General features: G+C 39.5%; 1 protein-coding gene across 3 annotated transcripts in view; it reads left to right on the forward strand.

Annotated features, from left to right (window-relative positions):
* The first annotated feature begins 510 nt into the window (after positions 1 to 510).
* The window catches only part of LOC143349937 (uncharacterized), a 539266-nt gene continuing 511794 nt past the window's right edge, over positions 511 to 27982 (forward strand). For all 3 annotated transcript variants that reach the window (XM_076781601.1, XM_076781602.1, XM_076781607.1), the window contains exons 1-2: positions 511 to 537; positions 614 to 714. In XM_076781601.1, the coding sequence (XP_076637716.1) occupies positions 703 to 714 (12 nt within the window). In that variant the 5' untranslated portion in view covers positions 511 to 537; positions 614 to 702. The remainder of the gene's footprint in view (positions 538 to 613; positions 715 to 27982) is intronic.

Here is a 27982-nt window from a genome sequence, read left to right on the forward strand (position 1 = left end):
CTTTGGTCGGAATTTATCAATATTTTCCCATTGATTCGTGTTGGTTCGCACGGTTGTAGGTAATATTAATTTCAGTAGTAATATCAGAGACTAATTGTCGAAAAAGGGACGATAATATTAGCATTTAAATGTTTTTCAAGATTTTCGAGTCTCTTTTAAATCGTTTCCAATAAAATAAATTGTTCCTTACGTATTTGGTCGAAACTTATCAATATTTTCCCATTAATACGTGTTGATTCGCACGATTGTTAGTAATATTAATTTCAGTAGTAATATTGAAAACTAAGTGTCAAAAAAGGGACGATAACATTTAAATGTTCTCCAAAATTTTCGAGTCTCTTTTAAATCGTTTCCAATAAAATGAATTCCTTTGAACAAAATAAATCGTTCCTTACGTATTTTTTGTTATCGTAGCAAATAACATATTACAACAGATGTAAAACATTTTTGTGTTTATCTTATTACAAATTTCTAAGGTTTTAAGACGCTTGTTGGGCTCGTGTCTCTTTTCAGGAATAAAATCTGGCAAAGTTGCCGGTGAATTGGAATCGTTGTATATTCGAGTGTAGCGAAGTTGATATCGAAATACGATGCCGGACGATTTCTGTTGCAGAATGTCAAGAGGCAGCACAGATTCCGGTTGGCTATGGCTCGCTTAGCGAAACCTCTGATCCCGCCGTCCGAGCCGCCCCTCGTCTCCCCATGGCAGCTGCGGTAAGTAAATTGACGTTAAAACATTGTTAGCCAGAGACGCTTCGTTGCTCCTTATGCAACACTATACCAACAGCCTGTCCGTCTACGGGCTCTCTCGTCTTGATCTTAATAACTGGACGACAATGAAATTAGTTTCGTTAGCGTGGAATCTCGCGTGTCTTCTGTTTCCGGTAGCGGGCGTTCGTTTATTTCGGTCGTCCCCTAACCCTCGTCAGACTTTTCTTGCCTCGTGATTTTACAGAGACGCGTCTGAAGATCAAATTCGTCGTTTGGCAACCAGCGACGTGACCGGGGATCCCGTTTCTGGTGTCCTCTGTCCTCGTCACTTTCGCGTTTCTTCTTTTGCGGTCGGTTCGCTCGTAATTCGTGAAAAATCCGAAGTGTTCAGCAGCAGTTATGTTCGAAACTATTTCTGTAAATAATACGTAGCAATTTTTGTAATTTTTGTTGGGCACTATTTAGAAACGAGGCATTCGTTAAACGAGACGAGATAAATACAGGGTGTTCCGTAGCATGTGGGACACAAAAAGACAATAGAAAATTTCAAATTTCTTTTTGAGAACATTGCATCTATTTACCTTCACAATAAGTGTTCAAAGTGATCTTCTTGCATCTAAACGTAAGTCTCGAGACGTCTTACAATTGTCTGTCTTAACCTCTCTATTTGTCAAGATATAATTTATAATAATAAACCCATACTCATGGTTCATATTCATCATGATTGCTATTTATTGACTAGACAAAGTTCCCATTTTTACACACGATATATTTCAATAATCTGATACATTGTACTCTAATGTTCATAGGAAGTATTTACAGAATTAAAATACAAGATCGAATGTCAAATACTGATTGCTGAATGAAATCAGTCTAATTCTCACCTTTCAAAAGAATTACTCCAACCCAGAACTCGCTATAACTTTAAAATGGGGCTAAGTAGAATATATGTTTATATGAATTTTTGTTATTGCTTTTTGTGTAGAATCTATCCCTGAAGTGGGTCCCACATTCTACGGGACACCCTCTATATTTGTACGGTTGTAACGAGAATTTTTTTTCGTGACTTCTAAAATATTTTACGACACGAAATAATAATCGTGTGCTTGAAATGTTGACAATGAAAGATAATGGTTACCAGCAACGACTCAGGGAAAGATTGCTATGTCTTCGCGGGGGAAAGTGTTAATCAGGTGTCGATACCACTTACGATTGCTTGATCAAATCACCAGTCGTCACCTAACAGAGTGATGGAAGTATTCCCTAATGGGATGAGTGTTGGAAGGTCTCCCAGATCGATTCGTTCTTCGAGCCGACTATAACGTAATTCTATTGTGACAGTGATTGCGTGTTCGTACGAACCGTCTGTTCGCAGGAACAAATAGTTGATGGAACAAACGTAGCGATCTGCTTAAGTCAATTTCGAACGATCTCTTAAGCGACGCCCTTATCGAAAGGTGTTGCATGAACGCTCGTCGTCGTTGATTACGAATCCTGAGTTCAGTAAACTTAAAATTACAGATTCATTATACAAGATACGTCCCCTAAAAATTAATCAATACATATTTAATATAATAACAACTGCTTTGTTAAATGACTTCGTGGTCAAAATACGTCAATCATTCTCTTGTTCCCGATCTGTTCTTCCAATTGTTTTCATTGCCATCAAAATATCCTCAGAGTTCATTCACAATGAAATCAATAATTCATTTTCACAAAATATCTGCATACATTTGTAAGAGATGCATTCATTTGGTACTTTCGATTTCGTGATTCCATAAATTCCATAATACTGGTGTTTGTCAGAAAAATGTTACCAAATACATTGGAAGAATTCGTAAAAAATTTGTGTTCGTTAAGGAGATCATTTTGAACGATGGATTCATACACAACACTGTGCAACGAAGGGTTAATTACTTATATTTCCAAAACTATCAAGTTATTTTTTTTCTCACATGGATCCCAGGGCTGTTTTGATAATTTTTACCGAAGAATGAAACTTTCAAAGCAATTTTTTCGATATCGTGTCAAAACACGCCACCCATTGGTCTCCCCTGCCAATCGTTGTTGCTTACCCTCGTGAAAAACATTGCTTACCCTAATCCAGGCACCTCCGCGATCAGTTTATACCTCGTGCCGCGTCACGAAGTCCTGGTGGAAGGACTGTTTGTCAGCGTGCACGTGTGCAGAGGAAGAGAGGAACTTTGCCCCCGCCCAACGATCGCTCGGACAGAGTCCAGAGTTTCAGACCGCCCCTTCCGGATATTCGTTCCTCGTATATCTCCAGTTTGGCCGGCTCTGGCTCTCCAATACACGCAAGCCTCGGCTAGATGGGTCAAAAGGGAGAAACGCGCCCCGTGTACTCGAATTACGTGCGCCAGTTTAAGGAGCGCGACTGGTAAGGGTCGAACGTTGCCTGCGTCGTTCTTGATAACCTGCCAAACTCTCGACTTCCTTCTTTTTGCCTTTATTGCGATCCTACCTGACGCCGCTCGAGTTTTTCGGCGTCTCCGGTTTCCCCGAAGAGTCGCAATTATTACGATTGCCCCTTGGGATAGGTCAGTTTCAGCACGCGTTTATTTTAATGGAAAATTTTTCTTACTTTCAGGGTATAGAAATGTTAGACATGATCATTCGATCTTTCCTTTGTTGATACAAACTACTGTTTTCTGTGAATTGTAATGTTTAAATGTATGCAATTTTGTTTACATATTATACCTTGAAATACCATTTGAACTACTTTGAAACAGAAAGTACTTTGTATAAGAAAGAAATATTGGAATTGCACATTTGCTGTTGTAGGATTTTGGAATAAAGAATGTGGAATTTTTGTAATAATATACATACAGTTTATTCATTGAAAAAACGAAGGCGGGTTCACAATACTGTTAAATAAAAACAAATAAACGACGATTGGCAGGTCGATGCGTAGGTCAATGATATATTGATTGTATTTTATTGCATTTCAACAGCAATATTTATATTAAGTTAGAGTTCTGTTCACTAAATTTAAAATTGTAGTCAATGACGATGCATCGATGCTTTTATGGATTTCAGTTTCGGTGAAATATTAAGAAACAATAACTTGTTTGAATGTAGAGAAACGAATAACCTTCGATTACCAGAATATGTTTTGGACGTTCGCCAGCGTGCCACGATTATTCCGCAATTTATTGAGCATCACCGATAATTACTCTGTAACGTATAAAACCTGAAATCCAGGCATTAATGTGTAATCTTTGCACCGACAGGCTCGCATTTGCAGAATTAACGTATTAACAAATATGCATCGCGCTCTCCTCTTCCGCGTACGATGCGCCTCTCTTCGTAATCCCGTCGAGCATAAAGCGGAATCAGCCACGTATCCGTTCGCGCACGAAAGGGGAGTTTAATGGGGGGGAACGCCATGGCCGACGAACGCCAGAGAAATTACAAAGTAAGGAGCGGCTGCAGAGGGCGATAACTTTTGCACTCGCGTTTTCGACTTATTTTTCCACCCCTTGTACCTCGCGAGTGAACTGCATTTGAATTTTCCCACAGAATAGTAAATCCTGTTGGCCGAAGTCTTCGTATTATTCATCGAACAATTTCAATAATTTCAACGCGTCGACTTTGTATCTTGTATAACACTGGGGTACCAATATGGCGACCAATGATCCAAAGATTTATAACTGTTTATCAGTAGATCGGAATCGAAGTGGTTCTATCCCCCAATCGTGTGAAAGTCGACACTGTCCAGGTATATTTGCGATAAAAAAATTCGTATTTCATCCCTTGGACTCGTCTTGTCAGATATACCAATATGGTAGTCAATGATTAAAAGTTCCACATCCGTTTGCCAGTAGATCAGAATCGAAGTGGTTCCACCCCCCAATCGTGTGAAAGTCGACACTGTCCAGCTATATTCGTGACAAAAGAATTCGTGTTTCACCCTTTGGACTCGTCTTGTCAGGCATATCAATATGGCGACCAATGATTCAAAGTTTTATACCCGTTTGCCAGTAGATCAGAATCGAAGTGATTTCACCCCCCAATCGTGTGAAAGTCTACACTGTCCAGCTATATTCGCGATAAAAAAATTCGTGTTTCACCCCTTGGGCTCGTCTTTGTGGGCGCCGCGAGTCTCTGGAGCGCGTATCCGCAAACTGCAGGGTCAGGTATGCGAAGGGGTGGGCCCTGTAGATTTTGCTGAATGTGCGGTGCCCCGTCGATTAATAGTTATTGGTTTAATCGACGTCCGTCTCGCCCTGCTTGTCCCCTTCTCGACGGATCCGAGCAACGTTAATCGCCCCTGAATCGCGGTACGTAGCTGCCCGGTCAGAGAAATGCGCCGGCGAGCGTGTTCGGAGGGAGGCTGCCGTGCACCGAGGGATCTAATTGGGCGGCTAGGAAACGGAGGGCCGCGCTATCGGCACGAACATCCATTTTGATCGTTGGCGGCCGCAGCCGCGCCACCCGCCGTCGTTGCCCGACTTACCCCTACGCCGACCACCGCGTTCCATCGATGTATTGGCCGGCCGTTTATCGCTGGTCGATAACACGCGACACGCACCTGCGCCGCCCGAAATCTACCGGAGTGGAACACCGCGACCGAGGTCGCTGACGACCGTCTTTGTCTTCGCAGAATGTTAGAATTTCGTTCGAGGACGCGGCTGATTGTTCCGTCGGGCATTAGCATTTCAATGGGGTATTGCGATGTACGAAGTTCGAAGCCACTCCGCGGGGAAGGGGAGGAACGACGGTGCTCGGATATATGCAAAGATTTCGACCCGGATATCCCACTTTTTCACTCGCGCGTCGAATGGATAGAAAATATTTGTTTCACGGGTCGACTGGGCAAGGTAATTTTTTTCTGAGAGATCAAACTATGATTTTTTGGACCATCGTAAAATGAAAGTTTGAAATTTGTCTTGGTAGTTATTTTTCGTAAAGTAATTTCAACTTGAGAATTAATTGTTTTATTTCTGGTGGTCAAAGGTATGGTTAAATATATGAAATGAAGATTGCTTATAAGTGGAAGAAATACGTCATATTATGTGTAGAATTTTTAACCAATCTTCATAACTGTCAATAAATACAAAGTAAATAAGACAGCTACGCTCCATCCTTAAAAATGAATAAATTTCGAGTTCGATATTCTTCCTCAAAATGCGTCGTTTTGTTAGATATCTAGATGCAAAATTTCCAAACGAACACCCTTCGTACAAAATTCGGAGTTATTGAATATAATTATAATTAATTCTCTTTTCGTACCCATTACATTTCATCGAACACAAATTAAAACAGTGTCAAAATTAGCAGCTGTAGAAATAATTTATTACGTGTTCCTTTGTTACTTGATTTTTACATACCAGATTCTGACATACTAATCATCTTTAATGCTTAGTATAATTTCAATATAAAATAAAACAATAAAATATAGCGTAAAATTGCAGATATACCGCTATAAAATCTAATGAAACTCATGGAACAGTCGAAATCAGTAGTATGTATCAACCATTGGTCAGACGCGTCCGCCTTAAAGTAAGATTCGATTACTTTCAAGAAAATTGGGTCTTCGTCTCGTTTTATTCTTTCGAACTTTCAAACACTGTGTCGAGCTTTGTACTCGAAAAGTTTATATTACTCTGTCATAAAATTATACAGCAAATTTTTAACGTTCTTCGCAAACCTATCTCCTCTATCGATACGTCATAATTCCATGGTATCGCGACGAACCTGGAAACGAGTTTTCGTATCTGCTTTTTTAACGATAATTTAACGATACTGAAACAGTAAACGTAGAAGAAACAAAACGAAGTAACAACAAAGAAATAAGCGACACAAAGAAAGTGCAAATTGCAGTGTCAAAAAATAACAGGTTAGTTTCCCTTGTATCGTATTAAATTTTCAATTAAAACGGTAAAGGAAATACCCCGTTTAGTGTACGATAAAAATTGTTGTTCGTTCTGATATTGTGAAATTACAAAGTATCGATCGATTGGATTAAATAAGTATAAACTTACGCTCGATCGCTTTGAATGTCGACGAATGGAACGAAGTGCAGTTGCAACACCGTTTCCTTTCCTATTCTTCGCGATTACGACGTCGTAAAGCAAAACGACGGAAGCAAAGTTACAGTACCATTGATTTCGTAGCTCAATAATTGCAACGAAGGATACAGAAAGCTACGTTAACCGACGGTTTAAAGTGCCGGAAATTAGGCTAGCAGAATCCATCGACGGAATCCTCCATCCCAGTCGCTCCTCGTGTCGGTAACGTCTGTCTTGCCGGAGTCTTGCTTCCAATTTCAAGGTAAACCAAACCTGACGTTTCCATGCCGCTGGTTTTCATTAAGAAGCCAAACTGCAACCACACGTAACCGACTAGCCGTGTTTAGCATTCAGCTGCGCTCCTGCCGGATGCCTTCCTCTAAGTACCAGGTTTTCACCCTTCTATCGACCCTCTGCCAACCTTCCACCTTCTACCCTTCGACCTTTCTTGTTTCGCGCGAAATACAATGAGCGATACACAACAAGGTACACACGGGCACACGCAAATAATTTTTCAATCGATTCATTCTGCCAGAGAAAATGTAAAAAAGTTTCCATTGCATTTCATTTTCCTTGTGTATTTTTTTTTAAAGTAATTTTAACGATATTGCAGACAATAATATTACCATGGTTTCTAGTGTTAATATTTAAAATTAGTTGAAAATTATATATTTCAATTTTACAATTATTACCTTCAGTAGATCAATGCACTGTTTTAATTTCATAAATTCTTGGTGCTTGGACTTGGCACTGTTTGCTACCCTATTTGTATCTATTGTTGGTACTTTGATAAGCGCCTAGATTGCAGTGCAAACTTTCGAATTTTTCGTTATAAAATGTCCACCCATTATCAAACAGTTTCGTTCTCTTCTACTGGATTTTAATACCGCGAGATCTTTAATAGCTTTGTCTCGTAACGTCAGACTTTCGTAAAATAAAATCATTAAAACAGAAAATGAGAAAGCTGAAGAGCGTTACCGTAATCTTTAATGTATTGAATTCTTTACTTAGCAATTACTCGATCGCGATGAATATTTAATTTCATTTTTTCGCGTCGAATATTGGCGAAGTTATACACTTCAGGAATTCGTTCTATATTCAAAATATAGAAGTACGAGAAAGTTCCAAGTGAAGTAAATCTTTGATTAAATTTAAAGTATTAATTTCCAGGAACCCTCGATGCTACCTTTCACCGGCGAATTTTTGTCTCTAACGACTTATCAAATTAATTATAAATATATAATACACGAACTGTGTTTTTAAACATCGTTTATTTAGCTTCGAAACGTTGGTCGAACGAGACTCGTCGATCTCTGGCCTGCATGCAATTTGCGTGAATTGATCGGAGAAAAAACTCCAGAGAGGATGTTTTCAGCCCCCGTGGATTTCCTGTATGTACATTTTTTCTGATCAAGAATAGAAAATTGGAGAAAAACCAGGGGGGTAGGGGCACTCACACACGAGCTGCTTTCACGTAACCGAGGCAAGTAACGAAGTAACTTCTTTTGCTGTCGGGGTACTGAAAAAAAAAAAAACGTCGACCTCTTTTTCTTTGCTCGACCTCACTTTATGGCTACCGATCGTTATTTGCGCGTAATACTTCAAAGTGCATTGATTAATTAAGTGGCTACGTAACTTCTTTCACCGTCGGCCTACAATAATTTCCAGCGTGGAAATTGACTCGTTTCGCGAAGCGTCCTTAGAATTGGAAACTCTCCAAATCTCTTGGTTTTCGTCCTGATTTTGTTGACCCATTCGGTTATCATTTTCGATCGAGTTCTTTCGTTCTACGAGGACGATTCGTCCTCTTGGGGAATGGTCTGCCACTGATAGCGTAGGAGGAATACTGATTTGTGCTCGTCCTCGTAACAATACCAATAACACAAACGCTGATATCGCGAACGCTAGTCAAACTGATTCGTAATAGCCAACCGTCCGTTGGATCTTCTTTCGTTTTCAAAATAACTCGTTCGTCGAGAATCTAAATATTTGATTCTGATCAAATTTTAAATTTTGTGCTTTATTTATCGATATATTATGTTCAAACTTTTTTTACACTCAAAAAAAAATAAATATTCAATCTTAGATATCAATAATTGCCTGAAAACATGTTAAATGATACTAAAAGAACTAGTCAAACTGATTCGTAATAGCCAATCATCCATTGAATTTTCTTTCGTTTTCAAAATAACTCGTTCGTCGAGAATCTAAATATTTGATTCTGATGGTCAAATTTTAAATTTGTATTTTATTTATCGATGTATTATGCTCAAAGTTTGTTAAAAAAATAAATATTCAATCTCAGATATCAATGATTGTCTAAAACCATGTTAAATGGCACTAAAAGAAATGTTTCTTCGATTCTCAACAGTTCGTAATGGTTACTTTGAATAATCTCTATTCTCTTTTACTTCGAAGGTTTTGTAAATGGAGTGATACGTCAGGTTCGCGTAATTCCGATGATTTTGATCGCGATTCTGTGTTTCCCTCCTGGGGTTGGGCTCAGTTTCAAGTTCGTACTTTCGAGTCAATCCAACGAGCGGTCCAGAGTTCTCAGACCCGTAAATCCTTTAAGTGTCTCCTCCCTTTTACCACTCAACCCTCGGAGTGCAGATAACAGAGGAGGAGTAAAACGAAGCACTGGTACAGTTGTACCATTTTTCTTTGCGCGCGCCTCCGCTCGACTCCGTGCGTGGTATTTTTTATGCGCGCACTCGGAAGTAATTTCGCAAGGAGAACTAAATGAATATTCTTTGACACGCGATACCCCCCGGTCCCCGCCTCAACCCCCGGCCGCGCGTTCTATTTACAGTGCATGAAATGAAATTGTTCTTGTTCAGCGCGGCCGTTGTTTATCGTGTACGTCACGCCTTTGTTATCCTGTTTTCCAAAGAAACGTCCTTCTCCCGCGCGTTATTACAAACGGCGCACAAAGGAAGGGAAAAATTAAATTTACGGAGTGTTGCGACTTTTTTACAATTAATTTCCTCTCCCCTCCCCCTGCTCGTAATTGTCACAGATCACGGTCGAATTTCAAAACAAACGCAGACTTTAACAATTGTTTAATTCATTTAATCGTTCGCCAATTGAACGTAGTTTTTTTTTATCGTTACATTTGACTTTTTGATAATCAAAAACATTTGAACTCGGTAAAGGCGAATTCCAAGTACATTTTTCTTCGAAACTGTGCTTCGAATGCAACAGATGCTGATTAATACCTAAGTCTCCAGAGGTCGAGTATCGTCTGACAAATCCTTTCTGAATTGCTTCCTCGAGTAAGTCTTATTCGAACTGAAAACGTTCTAAAAACTTTAATAACTCGCCAAATGGTCGTTGAACCTTCTGATATTTCTGTTATATTCGAAATATGTAACGAAAACCACGGTTGTTGAAATTTTTAGAGATTTTCCGAGTTCTCCAAACGCACTAAAATCGTTCGTTGCTTGGTACGAGTTCGCTGAACAGTCCATTCGGCGACGTAGCGTCTAACGAGTCGAGTCGATCGACTGCAATAAAATTACAGTCGACACGGAGGACATTGAATTTCACGTCCACGAAGGGCTCCTGTGTCAACGCTGTTTCTACTAGTTTAACGTTACTATTGCCTCCGTGGAGTAAGAACACTCGACCTGCTCGCGTTGTACGTATCGAGGTTTATACGTTACGTTGTTGGTATTGACAGCAAAAGCAATTACACGTACCGTACGAGCTTCTTTAAGCGGGAAACGTAAGTGCGCGACTGTTTCGAAAATGTGTATCGTTTGCGAATTAACGCTACGAAAGTTTGAGTACGCGCGTTAATGAGAAAAAACTGTTCGTTAATTAATAACGCGAGCAGGAAACAAGGAAGAAACGAAACAGTGTATGAAATTTTATTACTGTTACTCGTTACTGTTTTCTATAACAAATATTGAATATATTTTTGCAGTAAATCGTCCACGAATTTGTGACAATGCATGATAGCTAGATATTTTAATTTTGATTTTTTTAAGCATCACTGCATCGTTTTTCGAGAATATTTTACTCGAATAATAGATGATGTATTTATTACGTTTCTCCGATGGAGTTAAATTTTGATCGATACACTGTGAAATATTTCGTTCCATTACCGTTTTTATTTTTGTTTTCTTCGTTATTTATAATTATCATTGCGTGCACGTGAAATTTCGATGGTTTTAAGTTAGACGTATCTAACTTGTTGTGTGGTTAGGTGGACAAACCAAAATGAGAAGTGAAATAGTCCGGGATTTGTCGGGCAATATGCTACCGCAGGACGCAGGAGAATTAACCGATGTTTACCGTGTCAATTGTGCTGCGTATTTATAATTCATTAAGTGTAGTTTGTTAATGTAAACAGGTGTAAATATTTACCGAAACAATACCGTTATCTGTAACCGATAGTTCCGTGAATGTTTATCTAATTAAATTGATATTACTTAATACTAGATGCAAGTATTGTAAACACGTTGCTCATTCGGTGCCTTAGTTTATTCAAGTCGATGAATTCGAAACGATAGATACCCTTAAATCAAACGAAATTTGGCTGGAATATTTTTCGTATCATTTTAGTATCCACTTCTTGGCCTAATAATTTTTTTATATTTATTTTAAATGTGATGAAAGTATAGGTACTCCTTCAAGATTTTTAAGTTACGTATTCGATAGTTCTATCAGTATTGGATAGAATTTTATCAAAGTGATATGATATATTCAAGAAGCTGCAACTCCTTTATTTATATTTACTTTAAATGTGATTAAAGTATATATACTCCTTGTAGATTTTTAAGTTACGTCCGTATTCGATAGTATTAGATAGAATTTTATCAAAGTGGCATGATACATTCAAGAAGCTGCGACTCTTTTATTTAGAATTAAGAATTTTGCAGGTATTTATATTGAAAAGGAGAACAGTCTACCTAATGGTTCGAATAACGAAAGTTCCATTGTATCGTGTTGATCTGAAATACTATCGTTTCACGAGGAATAACTTAGTTTCGTGTATGGCCATCGCGCGTGCCATAAGTTCCTCACTAATGTCTCGCTAATCTCACGAAGCTCGTACGGTTTAAATGTTTTACACAACTTGTTCCTATAATTGGTTATCTAGGATTTCCTCATAATAGTTTCAAACTTCTGAAACACATTCATCGATAATGGAATGGCCGCATACTCGAATAGAAATTAGGTTAATAATACTTTGCAATGCACTATGTTCTTATTTTTCAGAGGCTTTTCCCCTGCACCTGTGGCTAAGAGATAAGCTTGCATAGTCAATATTTTCGAATTTGGTGCTCCCATACATACAGAATCCTCGTTCTTAACGTCTTACTCATCTCTCGGATTCCAAATTCCAATTTTTTCATTTATCAAATAAAACTTTAGGGGATACTCGGTTTCAAAAAGTTTCTGCTCGTGGAACACAAAGTTTTTCGCTGATTTTGTCGATTTTCAAAGAAACACTACCCCCGAATACCGCCTCCCACGACTCCAAATTCCAATTTTTTCATTTATCGAATAAAACTTTAGGGGATACTCGGTTTCAAAAAGTTTCTGCTCGTGGAACACAAAGTTTTTCGCTGATTTTGTTGATTTAAAAAAGGCACTGTCCCCGAATGCCACCTCCCACGACTCCAAATTCCAATTTTCTCATTTATCAAATAAAACTTTAGGGGATACTGTGTTTCAAAAAGTTTCTGCTCGTGGCACACATAGTTTTTCGCTGATTTTGTCGATTTTCAAAACAACACTACCCCCGAATACCGCCTTCCACGACTCCAAATTCCAATTTTTTCATTTATCAAATAAAACTTTAGGGGATACTCGGTTTCAAAAAGTTTCTGCTCGTGGAACACAAAGTTTTTCGCTGATTTTGTTGATTTAAAAAAGACACTACCCCCGAATACCACCTCCCACATGTATCAGGGGGTGAAATGGAGGGGAAAGAGAAAAGGAAAAATGTATTTGCCGTCCCAGTTTGCTCCGGTTGGCATGGCACGGGCGAAAGCTCTTCAGTAAATCCAGCTTAAAGCAGCTGTGTAAACGTTGACCTATATTACAATCACGACGCGGCGGAGCGCTCGGTAGCTCGACGGCGACGCCATCGGCCCGCTCTCCTCGAACAGGCTACAAAGTAACTCTCGCGACCGCTCCGCGCGTGCTGCGCACCCCAAAGCCCACGCAAAACGCCCAGGCCTTCGGTGCTCGCGATTATTTCTCTACCCGGGACACGAACGACTCGTCGACCTGTACACCGAGGACCCTCTTTCTTTCCTGACGCTTTGCTTCGCTGATCATTTCGCGATTCGACCTCGCTGCTTTTCCACCCACCCGTTATACGGGGACGGTGCTTGGGTCCGTTCGGACCTACGGACGCAGCCCTTCCATTGTCCCATGCAATATTAGCAAATTCACTTTTACTTGTTTGGAAAACATTTTGTTATAAAAGAATTTTAATCGATATTTCTGTAATTTCTATAAATATTTTGTAAATCATTGGAAAGTTTTTATTATTAGTTCATGTTACTTGACGTTGAATAAATACAAATATTTTGGCTTTAATCGATACTTAAATTTAGTTAAACGTGATTGGCGTTTGTATGTGGCCTTCGAAGGCAGTCGAATTGGTTGTATGGATACGAGAACGTTTTGCTTTGGTGAAAGTGAAAGTTTTACTTTTGGCTGTATGCCATATTACCTTGGTCCATTCAAACGAAGTATGAAAAAAAAAAGTAAATCCGCTTTTCAATATGACATTTAGATTGACGAATTGTTTTGGCGTGGCGAAAGAAGTTCGTGAAAGTTAAGAGTGACGATCAAATTAAATTTGTTGGAGATTTATTCCTTCTGAAAAGATATTTTATAGATGGACAACTGTTTTTTTACTAAAATACGTTGATATTGTACCGGTTTTTTACTTGACACATCTGTTTAAAAAATGATACGATAATCCTATTATATTCTGAATGAATATTTTTGCATAAACCTATATAATAATCTACATATAATAGATTTTTTTCGATCAAAATTAAAAAATCGTACATTTAAGGGTTGAATACGCCCTAATCGGGAAATATTTTAGAGGAATTGAAACGGACGTTGCAAAGTTGTTTTGGACATAGTAACGTCGTCGATCGTTCTAATTTTTTAATTCATTCGTACGTATCGAGCTCCGAATAACTTGGGAGGCGTAAAGAATTTTTATTTTTCCTTTTTTTTTTTAGTCGGAGAGAAAAATTCAAGTCCGAAGAGGTTAATTAGTGTTCGGCGCGGACTTCGTCGCGCTACGCTGCGCGCGTATACCCGAGAAATCCCTCCCCCGCTCCCTCGCCGTCCCTCCCCCGCCGCTCGAACGGACTTTTTTCGCGCGGGAACTTTTTCAACGGGAGGCGAACCGCGTGGGCGGAGTTTCTTCTCGACTCGGACCCCGGGATCGGCCAGGCAACCCGGTCGAACTCATTTTGCAGTTTTCAAGAGTATACTTGCGGACATTAGTGTTTCTAAAGCGAAGTTATCCAATTCTAGCGTCGAGGAACTGAGCAATAGAAAGTGGATGGAGAAAAAATTCAACATTTTAAAGAAATAGACTCAGTTTCACGTCTATGTAGTTTACAAAAACGTAACGATGCAATTTTATTTTATATATTCAAGTGTTTTTTTACAGAAACGTACAATATTTTACACCAATATGATGCTTTAAAATTCTTGTTCAGATACGATTTTCCTCATTTTTAGAAACTACAATAATTTGTACAAGCAGCTGATTTTACATATTAACCTTTAAATGCACAGTGTCTCAAAAATGAAACGCAGCCTTTAACTCTTAATTAAAGTATTAACCGTAGTGAAAGTTTTCCATTCAAACAAAGTATGAAAAGAAAAGAAAAAAATAAGACAAGCTTGGTCATGAACAGCTCAGAACAGATTCAGGAAGACATTGCCAAATTCTAAATGTAATATTTACCTATGTTTAAAAAAGAATTCAAGCTGTCTTTCTCTATTTCATAATAATTAGTAAGTAAACTTACTTTTTTCTTAGCAATTAAACGATATTATTTATGTTTATACTGCATGGTGTATCATTTTTGAAACACTTCATTTAAAAAAAAGAGATTAAAACCTATACAAGAATCTACATATAATTGTTTTAAAGTTTAGAGAAATTTCGTCCACGTCCTCCACTTTCGAGAAAATTATGGTACACAATACGTCTGATCGTTACACGATATTTCTACTTGCGTTAACGTTTGCACAAAACGTTAGACGAGTACGGTCCCCATTGAACGATATTGGATTGAATTACTCAAAGACGCATAGACGTTATGGCGTATCGTTAATTGTATGACTTATGGTTAATCGTGGCGCGTAAACGTAGTCGAGCGCGAGTTTCTATTTCCGGGCATACCGAAACTCGGAGGGAACGCTTTAAACTCGATTCGAACTAAACGCGAGCGTGTTCGGGATTATGCGATTTAAACGAACTTAAAGCGGCCCATATCGATCGGGAGAGGAGTCGTGGAAGGAGAGGACGTCGGGTTCGCGTGACGTCTTTGACGGTGCGTCTTCATCGGAAGCTGCATGTCTCGAATAGAACGTCGGAGGCGCTACGCATCTTCAAAGGAGCCGAAGTCCTTTGCAATTCTAGTTCGCGTCATGTGAAACGCAATCATATTCTATTTCGAAACTCGCGACTCGGCGAAGTGAATTCTGGCATCCGTTTGCCGAACGCTATGCAGCTTTTACATAATTGAACCATTGTTTCCTCTTCTTGCGATTAGTAGTACGTAATGACCTATTGTTGGAAGTTTAACTCGGTCGAGTAATCATGGGGACGGAAGACGAGGGACGTCTGAAATATGTACCGTGGCGACGGATAGTGTGCAGCTCTTTTAGTAAAATTAATTAAACGAATTATTTAGCGATCGCGTGCAAAACATCGTCGATAATCGATCTATAGAAAAAAAGATAGGAAATTTGCGGAAGAACACGAACGACAATATGTTCGAACCGCGTTCAATTTTAATAACTGGAAATATGACTGATTTCAAACGCGAAGTTTAGATTTTTAATATTTTACGTAGTTCTTCCGTGGTTAAACTGGTATTACGACTTAGCGTAATTCGTCGAGCGTTAAATCTCGGCGGTGCTCGTGCTAATGGTTTCCACTTGCAACTGCTCGTAAAGCATCTTTTATGTTCTTCTCCAATCCTGTTTGCAATCTTGTTTTATTTAAGAAAAATACGAATACCAATTATCCTCGTAAAGATGTCGAATCGTTGGTAATTTTATAGCTGAATTATTGACATCTGCGTCCGTGAAACGATAGTTAACCGGCAGAAGCGACACCTTCAAGGAAGAAACTAATTTCTAATCGAACGTTCATATCTACGATTTTTTCCTTCCTGCTCTAGACACGAGACATAAAGCTTCTTAATTCTTCGAAACATTTCGAAGCACGGCCTGCGTGATTCTCTTCGCCGACGCGTCAAGACACATGGCTCCGAGTTCGGAAGAAAAAGGAGTAAAGCTTCGCGTGGCAAGCAGCTTTACTACTTGATAAACCGTGTAGCTTTCCCGGGCTTTTCTTTGCTTCGCCAACGACAGAGGGTGATTTCCTTTCGGAACGTACCGCGCGAAATTCTAACTAGCAAAGTTTCCCAGCGACGGCGGTGGCGCGATAGTAAGAGGAAAATGAGGGAGAGGGGGAGGGAACGAAGGGTAGAAAGAGCAGTTGACAACTTTTTAATCTTCTTGGAATCTCATTGGATCCATCCGTTGGAACAACGGGGCGAAATTCACGCCGCTGCGCTGGCAAACAAATTTCGTTTGCTGGCTGCCTGTTGGTGCCGCGCTAATACGAGCTCGGGATTCCCTTGATTTCTCGACTGGTCGTTCCGACGGATAATTAACGACACGTTTCTCCCTTTTTTTCGTCTTCCTCTTCTTATTCTTGTCTCTGTCGTTGCCGCCTGATTTCGTTGATTGTGCCGTGCCAGCGTCTTGAAGCACGCGCGATTAACCGACGAACAAATATCGGAGGGCAACGAAAATTAGCCGGGGACGACGCACTCTGAAATTCCGAAGACAGGCTAAAAATAATATGCTCGAAATAAGAATTCCATGTAGTTAGAATTTAACGCTAAACCTATCGAGATTTCATGTATAACCATGCCTACCACGCTGACTAATAATTATGCAAACATCCTGCATACAAATTTATATTCATCTTTAATTAAATAAACAATTTATGATCCAGTTTTATCGCACACCAGTCGTATGATCGATAGGAAGTGCTGAAATTTCTTTGAGTGCATAGTGTCAAAGTAAATATGAAATTAAACATTGAAGGGATCAAAAATTATAGTAGCTGGTATATTCGTTGGATAGAGGATGAAATGCCCTTTAAAATGAGCGTTTGTACGAGTCGATAGCTTTATTAGTTCCGGAGATATGGCGATTTTAGTTTCAAATCGATGCGGTGGCTAGTTTCGGAGATATGAGGGTCCGGAAGCGTTTGTTTACAACGGCCTTGTCAAGGTCGTTGACCGGCACGTGACTCGTAGTAACTAGGTCACTCGGCCACTCGGTCACGAGACACGTACGAGAAAGAGAGGTCCGGCGCGACGCGTCAGACGAAGACAGCGATAGTCGAATTAAGAAAAATTACCTTTTACATAAATTACGATATCTCAAAAACGGAAAGTCCGATCGACAAAAACCAAAAACCATTTTAAAGGGGAAGCTTCACCGCTGCCAACAGTGGTATAATTATTAACAAAACCCTAGTAGTTTCGGAACTGCACGCGTCTAAAGTTTTAGTATTTTTAATACGCGTTAATAGGCTCTCGGTAAGGCGGCGAGTGGAATTTTAAAAATTACACTTTCATTTAAATTACGATATCTCAAAAACGGAAAGTCGGATCGCCAGAAACCAAAAATCATTTCAAAGGGGAAGCTCCACCGCTGCCAACAGTGGTTTAATTATGGATAAACACTAGTAGTTTTGGAACTATACATGTTTAAAGTTTTATTATTTTTAATACGCATTAATAGGCTTTTTTCAGACGGGAAGAAAGAGATAGTTGAATTTTAAAAATTACTGTTACTGTTTACTGTTAATTTACATAACGATTATGTACTGGTTGTTTGTCCAGCGGCGGTAAATATTTTAGGAATTGATTTTATACATCAAAATACTTTTTCGTATCAAGTCTGATATTAAATTATTCAATGTTATCAAAATGAACGACGAATTCTATTCTAGTATTATTATAAAGCGTCGGAGACATAAAATTAAAAAGCATGCAACAAAAGAATCTCGACGTATTTCTATAACTTACAAATTGCACGAAATATAGAATTCAAAAGCCATTCTGTGGTGGAGCCATAAAAATTGAGACACGAGTTAATTATGCTTTGTAGAAAATGATATTTAATAGAGACACACTGGCTACGTAGCGTGGAAAATGTTCAGCATTAATTGTAATATAGAGACAGGAAATTGTGTAATCAAGGATATCACAGGAAAATCACGCCATCTATAATAAATTCATACGTGAAGCGTACGATGTACCAGCAATTTAAGTTAATAAATTTAAATTCTGAGAAGAGAAAACAATTCAGTTCATAATAAATGTTGTTTAATTTGCTCGTATCAGTTCGTTAATTAATTGCGTTGCTATCTTGACATTTAATGAAACTCATTTCCAAAATTAACTGTAACGTTCGAATTCTGTGGCTAATGTTTCCAAAAAAAACAAGCTATCCTATCGATTCGTTCATTTTATCAATATCTATTTTGTCCTCAACTAATTTTATATTATTATTAAGATTATGAATTCTTCCACGCAACAGAGGTTGAAAGACAATCCCAACTCCAAGGTCTTTCGGATCCATAAAATTCAAAATCTAAATTCTCCGCGAGGCTCGACTATTCGAGCACAGTAAAATTCAACAAGTAGCCTCGGGTTCAGACTCGAGCCTCTGTCGGCCGACAGAAACACGAAATTTATTTCTGACAAATGCAAGTCTTCTTAGCTGAACGTCGACGGGAAACGGTCGTGTTTTAGAAACGCGACTCGCGATGTATTCGAATTTCCAATCGGGTTTCCTCGACCCGACACGCCGCGCGATCCATTATTTCTCGCTGGCTCCGACGTGACAAGCGAAGCGTACAAGTACTCGGGACATCGTTGAAGATGGACCTGTCCTCGTCGTTGCAAACTACCGTTGGAGCCGCAAAGGTACCAGCGAAATTGGATGCAAAGTCCGCTAGAAAAGAGATACGTGCCAGGAACCAGGGAACTTTTCGCGTTATTCTTTTTTGACGCCGCTTCCTCTTTCGCGCGCAGACGTCCCGCCACGTATTTTAAACGGGGCAGCGTACTCGATGCGTTCTGCAAAATAAAGTTCCCACCGAATTAACCGTACGTAATTGACTCGACCTTTCGCGTCAGCTTCAACAAGCCCTTTGGGGTTCAGTGTCGAATTAGACCGTGTATTTCGTACCAGTCGAATCCACGTCGAGTTACATACAATTTGTGTGTTCGATAGAAATATACCTAACCCAGGCCAACTTCGTAAAATTTGATCATAGAAATTAAAGAAGTATATTTTTATTGTCGAAGACTAGAGGTTTGTAAGTTGTTCACTTTCGATGCATGTTATAAGCTTATTTTAGCATGTGATATACTTTCTTGTGATTTCTGTGGTTTCATTGAAATATTTTATGCAAAGGGAATTGATATATTTGTATATATAATACAATATAACACGATAAAAGCAAGAGTTTTTTACTTTTGCTCGAGTTTTCGTAGAATTTTAACGCGTTCTGGTCGAAATGTTTACGGTTCAGTCAATTCGTACGAAAAACAAGCATCTTTTATGTTCGACCGAAAGTTTCGAAAGTGTTGGGTAACATTAAGCGAACTTCGAAAGTTGTCGATGATATTGAATAATTTAGAAGTTCCAGGTAAAAGGGGAGAGTCGAGGATTTATTTATTCTTTTTTATGGTATGGACGCACAGATGGCTGCTTTTCCTTGCGCATCTTTTAATATTATAACAGTGTCTGTGCTGGTTCCTGGCGACAGTTTAACAAACTACATGTGTTCTACAAGTAAAACTAAGATTAAAATGTTATATAACAAACAATCCATAAATGCTTTGTTAAGAAGTTATATTAAAAATATGATTTACAATAAAGTAAAATCAATCTTTTATAAGCATTCGATATCGCGAGTTTCTTTGCAATTTACTGAAACTTGAACATCAGTTCAAAATTTTATAACAAAAAGTTATCATCGAAGAAAGAATACTTCAGCATTCAAGGTGAATGATAGAAATTGAACTCTGATAAAGAAATCTTCAAATTATTCGCATAATTCTACGTTAAAAACATTTTTCCATACTTCAACTAACAGTTGCTCTCTTTAAACAAAATTTTAGTAAATTTGCTTGTTAACAAAGCATTTATGGATTTTTTATTATATAACACATTAGTCTTATTTTTACTTGTGGAACACACTGCTGAAGTGTGTACGTAAAAATGCGGAACACCCTCTGTACTCTTCGATGGGGACCTCGTTTACACGAATAAAATTGCTGGAAAGTTTCATCGAGCATTAATTTTCGCGTCGAATATTTCGTTGTGTCTCTGCTCGTCGACGGAAACGCAGAATTTGCGTGTTTTAGCAGATGGCCTTGTATACGTCTCGTCTGCGTATGATTTCAAACTCTCGCAGGAGACTTTAGACGGGAGATCGCGTCGACGGGGTGCTCGTAATTGAAAGACGTTCTTGTGTTATCGACGACCGTGGTAGGGGTTGTTTGCTCGGTCTCCCGTCCTGATATTCAACCTGTGGCCCAAGGCCACACCGTGACACGGGATCCGGTGTAGCCATGGCAACTTTTGATTATGTCTCACCGCGTCGCTTCCTTGGAGCGTGGACTCCTGGTGAGCATTCGTCGTTGCTCCCTCGGATGCCTCTCGCGTGGAAATATGCAGAAAGGTGTCTCACCTTCGTTGCTACGTCGAACCAGTCGAGAATAAGGGTGGATGGTCGAGGGAGCGCGGTCCTCGCCGGCGAACGAACATTTCGTGACAATTGACAATAAAACCGACTTCTATGAATCGTTTATTTGATCGAGAGTCTTTTTAGAAATGATTACTTCGAACGAAAAATGTTTAGCACATTTATTGCAGTGGAGTGGTTCGATTTTATATGCTGCCTTTTACTTGACTTTATCGTACGAAAAATAAGACGCCAGAATTCCGCGATTCGCCCGGTATAGACTCATTTAACTATCCTTCCGTTTCAAACTTAGTTTATTGCCGCAGTCGGATCGTCTTCCGCGCTCCTATTAAGTCATAAACGCGAGTAAACTTCAAAACAACATGTCGCTGGCAAACGTACTCGCTAACACGAGAACTTTACTTACAGCGGGTTAGGGAATTTAGAAACCGTCTGCTCTCATCCTCGACAAACCGACTTCTCTTTGCGAATTTTCACGGAAATTGGCAACCGACGTTTACCGTACCAAATTGGAGTATATTGTATAATGCGATATAAATAGTACATTAATTACTATTTACGTTCCAATGGAAAGTAGAGGGTAATTTGCAGAAACGCGATCTGTAAAACAGGACATGGGGCTTTAAACGAACGAAGATGAAATTTATAAATCGTAGGTTAGGGAAGAACGTATGAAAAATGATGTCTTTACATTTATTTTCAACTGCAAACATCAATCATCTTGCTCAAACTCGGTTCAACAAGCGGCGTCTTGCGATTTAATAGATTATACCTAACCTATACCACGATGTAACTCTCAGTCACTTATAAGAATCATGGAAATAATTAAAATGTTATTATTTATAGTTTAAATTCATTTATTTATCCAAGGAAGCTATATAGGGTGTTCGGCCACCCCAAGGAAAAATTTTAATAGAGGATTCCAGAGGCCAAAGTAAGACGAAAATCAAGAATACCAATTTGTTGATGGAGGCTTCGTTAAAAAGTTATTAACAATTAAATTCAAAAATTTCAAATCGTTCTGGAAAAATTATTTTCGGATGCGGGAGTCAATTACAATTATTTTTGGTGAATAGATATACCCACGAAATCCTACGTGTTTTCGAGAAAAAAATTCGAATATGTGGACTTTTTCGACAAAATTAAAAAATTTCAAATCGTTCTAAAAAAATTATTTTTAGTTACAAGGGTCAATTACAAGCATTTTTTGTGAATAGACATACCCCCGAAATCCTACGCACTTTCGAGAAAAAAATTCATTACCGAAAATATAATGTCTGACCATACCGTCGATATGTATCACTGAAATTTCATGCGTATCTTTAAAACGTCATAACTTCTGAACGGATTGGACGATTTTAATGTTCAAAAAAGCAAACTACGCGTCTTTTGATGGAGAATATGTACAAATCGCAAAAATATTCGAAAAGTTGGTCCTTAACCCCGTAAAGTGAGAAAAACCCCATAAAAGTGGTCAAATTTTCAAACAGCCATAACTCCTACAATTGTGAATATATTTCAATGAAACTTTTTCCTGAAGTAGAGCTCATGGGTACCTACAAAAAAGTATTAGGCAACTTTTCTGTAGGGCGTCAAACAAAATGACTAAAAATGAAAAAGTAGTTTTTAAGAAAAATCGACAGGGGGTAGGTGCCTAAATTTTTCGGCGAAAAAAAAAATTTTTAATTAATTCTAAAAAAATTATTTTCGGATGCGAGGGTCAATTACAATCATTTTTGGTGAATAGACATACCCCCGAAATCTTGCGCATTTTCGAGAAAAAAATTCTGTACAGTCAAAACTTTAAACGTTAATAACTGTTTAATAAAGCCTTCATCAACAAATTGGTATTCTTGATTTTCGTCTTATTTTGGCCTCTAGAATCCCCTATTAAAATTTTTCCCAGGGGTGGCCGAACACCCTGTATATAAACATAAAATATTATACACAGGCCATATATTTTTTGATTTCGAATTATATAACAGGATGTAAGGGTTAAGTCCATAGTTGAAGTGTGATCCAGAATTAAATATCTGGACGTAAGTGGACGCGAAATGATAGCGATTTTTCTGGTACTAGTTTCGTGAAAGCTGATCCACGCACAAAGACACCGTTTCGCGACCGATAAACGTCGTTCTCGTGGATCGCGGAACGTTGCAATTCGTCTAAAAAAAGAGAATCATCAAAAAATTACCCTTTCATTGTCCCGTGTTTGGTCACAACGCATTCGCTCGGCCCGAAACAAAATGAACGCGCGGAAAAGAGCGAGGCCGGGCTCGTACAATATTGATCGAAATGGGTTAAAATCACTTTCGATGGGTCGTTCGAACGCGCGATGGGAGAGAAGGGCGGCGGGGCGCACTCGATTCGAAAATCGATAGCACGGAAAGCCGCTTGATTTAGACCGATATCAGCGAGGGGATAATGTATGGTAAAGCCAACGAGTACGAGCACGCATAAACGATAAGCGGCGTGCCCGTCCCGTGTATGCGTGCTCTCGCGTACGAACCACGAACGCGAGGGAGACGCGATTTACATACCAATTAGAGTGCTGCCCCCTCCTTCCTTTCTGCTCTTCAGCCCTTGTCCGACCTCCCACCCACCGTTGCCTCTCTTTTCTCGGCCCTCAATGCAACCGTAATAAAATCTACGCGATACACCGCGCGGTCATATAATAAGCAATTTGCATAAGCCCCATCGAATCGGTCGCGACAACCGGGCCAACTCGTAAAACGAACAGAGTTTTTAAATGGCCGCCACACGGGCCATCGACGCGACCCTATTCACCTGGCGTGTTATCTATTATCTGTTACTACTGTACCAAGTTCTCGTTTTTGATCGTGTCTGCCAGTGGCTACGGCTGGACATTCATATTTTGACAGAGAAAAAAATCCTTGTACAATATTCCCTCGATTCGTGACTAAATTCTACCCCTGGTGTGCTGTCTATTATTTGTGACCGTCTCTGGTCTTCTATTTCCATGGTGTTAGCCTGTGGATACGGTTGGAATTTATATTTTGATAGACAAAAACAATCCCTGTATAATATTCCCTCGCTTCATGACTGAATCCTTCCCCTGACGTGTTGTCTATTATCTGTTACCGTTCCAGGTCTTCTTTTTCGATCGTGATAGCCAGTGGATACGATTGGATTTTATATTTTGATTCAGAAAAAGATTCACATACAATATTCCCTCGCTTAATGACTGAATTCTTCACCTGTCGTGTTGTATATCATCTGTTACCGTTCCTAACTTTCTTTTTCGATCGTGTTAGCCAGTACTTACGGTTGGAATGTATATCTTGATAGAGGGAAAGATCCAAGTACAATATTCCCTCGCTTAAAGACTAAATTCATCCCCCACAAGTCGTAAATTCTTGCAACTCGTCCTGTAGCTCAATCGAGGTTCGAGATATCAAATATTGAACGACGATGGAGAGGATTCCTGTGATCGTTTGGCGAGGAAAATTGTTCTAGAGGCGATTTTAACCGGTTGCTGATACAGCAAATATATTTCGTGACGCTGCTCGAGCAGAAGACGGGTTAAGAATTATCGACGGATTCGTAGGGGAAATTTATATCGCGTATCGGATGGTAAATTGCAGCCTGGCATACTTACCGATGGTCTATTGTTTCCGCGGAACGCACTGGTCGCGAGTTTTCCAGCATTTGCGCAGCCACGCTGCCGCTGGAACGAGTGAATTCAATGCAGCCGATTACGAGAGCTATTATTCTTCATTACTTGTTATCGTTACATGAAACTGTTGCGTTCGAGGGCTAATTAATGATTGATTTTAGCGATTCGTACGTCGATTCTGCCGTGCATTGAAAAAAATGATTCCGGATTTGAACAAAAGCTGGGTGATTACCTTTTCGTACAAACGTCAGTTGGACGAATGTTGAACGTTATTGGTGACGCGTAATACGAGACCAGGTTTGCATCATCGACCTTGTAAGATATTTGAAATAACAGATACATATATGGATGACAGGATTTATGATACTAGAAAAATTAATTCTCAAGTTTAGGTGCTGAGAGAAATAAATTTGAATAGAATTTGTGAATTTTAGCAAGGTTACAAAAATAAGTACCAAATCAAATTTTAGATTATGTAGCTTACAATAGTCTAAAATCAACATTTTACTTTTGCAGAATATTATATTTGATCTGGGAGTGAACGTGTGAAATCTTTATTCTTCTCACACGTTTTTATTTAAAACAGTGTTTAAAGTCGCAGTAGACGAAAAAATTTGCAAATATTTTGAAAATTACAGCCCTTAAATATCGTTGGAGTTGAGATTGAAAATATTCCGATACCAAACGAAGTTAAATAAAGTAGTGATTGATTGTTCCATAAAAATCGTACTCGTCTCATCGGTAATACAAACAAACGTGGTATTTTTATCATTCCAGGCTCCGGAGCGATTGTTTATTTTACCTCCGGAATATAATCCGTGACTGATCGCGAATTTCACGTCAGGTTTATCTTCGAGCGCAAAAGGTTAATACCAAAGAGCCATTCGGAGGGTCCTCGAGCAAGTAACGAGATCATTTTCCAACATTTTCGGCGGCGTTCTTCGCGGACGTTATGCAAACTCGACCGACTATTCCCGTTCGTAGATTTTCCCGAGTACGATTTACTGGCGGTAATGGGACGCGAGAGGATCCAGAAGCTCGTTCATGTATCATTCATATGTCGTCGCCGGTTACTCGCTTCGTCTACGCGCGTTCACGCATTCCACCTTCCTGTTCCGTACTAGTTACCTTATCAGCGAAGTGGAAACCTTTGTCTCGGTTCAAAAGTCACTGTTCAATGTTTCGTATTTCCCTCGACATTTTTTGAGCAGTTCAAAATGATCTATTCCATCATTTCTCGTAATTATTATCCATGTTCACACATTCCACCTTCCTGTCCCGTACTAGTTACCTTACCAGCGAAGTGGAGACCCTTATCTCGGTTCAAAGGTCATTGTTCAATGTTTCGTATTTCTTTCGACATTTGTTGAACAGTTCAAAATGATCTATTCCATCATTTCTCGTACTTATTGTTCATGTTCACGCATTCCACCTTCCTGTTCCGTACTAGTTACCTTATCAGCGAAGTGGAAACCTTTGTCTCGGTTCAAAGGTCACTGTTCAATGTTTCGTATTTCCCTCGACACTTTTTGAGCAGTTCAAAATGATCTATTCCATCATTTCTCGTAATCATTACCTATGTTCACGCATTCCACCTTCCTGTTCCCTCATCAGCGAAGTAGAAACCTTTGTCTCGGTTCAAAGGTCACTGTTCAATGTATCGTATTTCCCTTAACATTCTTTGACCAGTTCAAAATGATCTATTCCATCATTTCTCGTACTTATTGTCCATGTTCACGCATTCCACCTTCCAGTTCCGTACTAGGTACCTTACCAGCGAAGTGGAGACCCTTATCTCGGTTCAAAGGTCACTGTCCAATGTTTCGTATTTCCCTCGACATTTTTTGAGCAGCTCAAAATGATTTATTCCACCATTTCTCGTAATTATTATCCACAATTCAGATTAGTCATATATCTCAAAATTTCTCGCGACCCCCATCGAACTGTGTAGACAATTCACACAAAATTATATACGATCTATTGATACGTTGGATTCAGAAGGGACCCCCAAGAGATAGAAATCATCGTTGCATCGAAGATTCCGCGACGCAACACGTTTCGTCTCGACTCCGATGGTCCCAAATCGACGCCGTGTAACGGCATGGCGCAGACCGAGCTGAGACAAGCAGATTTCATTAGCGTTCATTAGCGCGGCCCTTAATCGTTGCGGCATGATCAACGACCGATCGAGGCTCGTTTGGGCGGCATCGACCGCGTACCTGGTGCAGCGAAACGCTCCCACCGGCCGCGTCAAAGTTGCAGAGATTGGCCTAACCCTGGTAATTTACGGTCGTGCTTCAACCCCCTCCTCCCGAGAGGGAATTAAATATTTTCTGAGGCGGCGGGGGAGGGGAGAGAGAAATCCGTTTCAGCGCGGTGGCGCACACGCGGCAACTTCCCGATAAGCCGATAGCCGCTTTAACTTTTCTTTAACCGGAAGATTGAATTTCGCTCCTCCCCCCTCCCTCCGCTAGCTGACGCCCACCGTCGTCCACTTTCTTTTCGATCCCCCGAACTGCTGGAACTTTCACGGAGGAAGGTATACGGCCATTGTTATACCGCCACTCGGCGAAATTTTCTCGAAAATCACTGTGGATCGCGAATTTACGTCATTCGTGGTCGGTGATAGGGACGAACGTGCCCCACGTGGCGGGGAGGATGCGTGAATTCGTGTATGGGCACCACACAGACAATTGACTGGATTTAGCGACGATAGGACGTTGGAAAATGTTCAATTGTTAATTTTTTTCTAACGTTAGAATGTAAAAAATAATTGACACGTATGAAACGTAATGGATAGTTGGGCATTTACAATTTTTTCCACTTTTTTAAAAATTGGATTACGGGAAAGATAACTCAGTAAAAAATTTGAATGGATAAAGTGACCCAGTACAATAGGTTCCACGACCCAGTTTTATTATTAGATTAGAATACATACCTGGATAGCAGTGACTGTGGTGGTCCATCGGTTACAGTGATTTATTCAAAATATTGTATGGCATTTGCCTGGGAAATTTATTCATTTACCAGCTTGTCATAATAAATTAAAAAGAGGATTTATATAAACTCCCACTTTAATTCACTGTATCAACACGAAGCCAATGAAAGCAATTCAGACACATCTGGGTCAATCGATCCCAATGGATTGCAATTATTTTGCGATAAATGGAAAATTTTATGAATACGCGTGCTTCGGGGTCGAACCAGAGAATACAGTGAGATATCTTAAAGCGTTCCCCCATCCCCGAGGATAAATTTTACGAAATCAGTTTGGCTAATGTGTTAAATTAAAGTGTCGTACACCCACTCTGCGACGAAAACTGTCGACCGTACGATCCATCGTTACTCTGTTTGAAGTAATTTGCATAACTTTCTATACCCCCATAATCCTTGATGATATTCACTTCAAACTTTAACCATATACTTTGAATAAATTATTCTGTGTACTCGAGGCCAGAGATCTTGGGAGCGATTAAACGTAACGCATTTATTGCGTATTAAATTCAAATTGTGTCCGAATATTTGCCAGTATTTAAACATTATTCAGGAATGCAGGGAACCTCTTATCTGGTA

Source organism: Colletes latitarsis, chromosome 14 (assembly GCF_051014445.1).
Source record: "Colletes latitarsis isolate SP2378_abdomen chromosome 14, iyColLati1, whole genome shotgun sequence".
Lineage (NCBI taxonomy): Eukaryota > Metazoa > Arthropoda > Insecta > Hymenoptera > Colletidae > Colletes > Colletes latitarsis.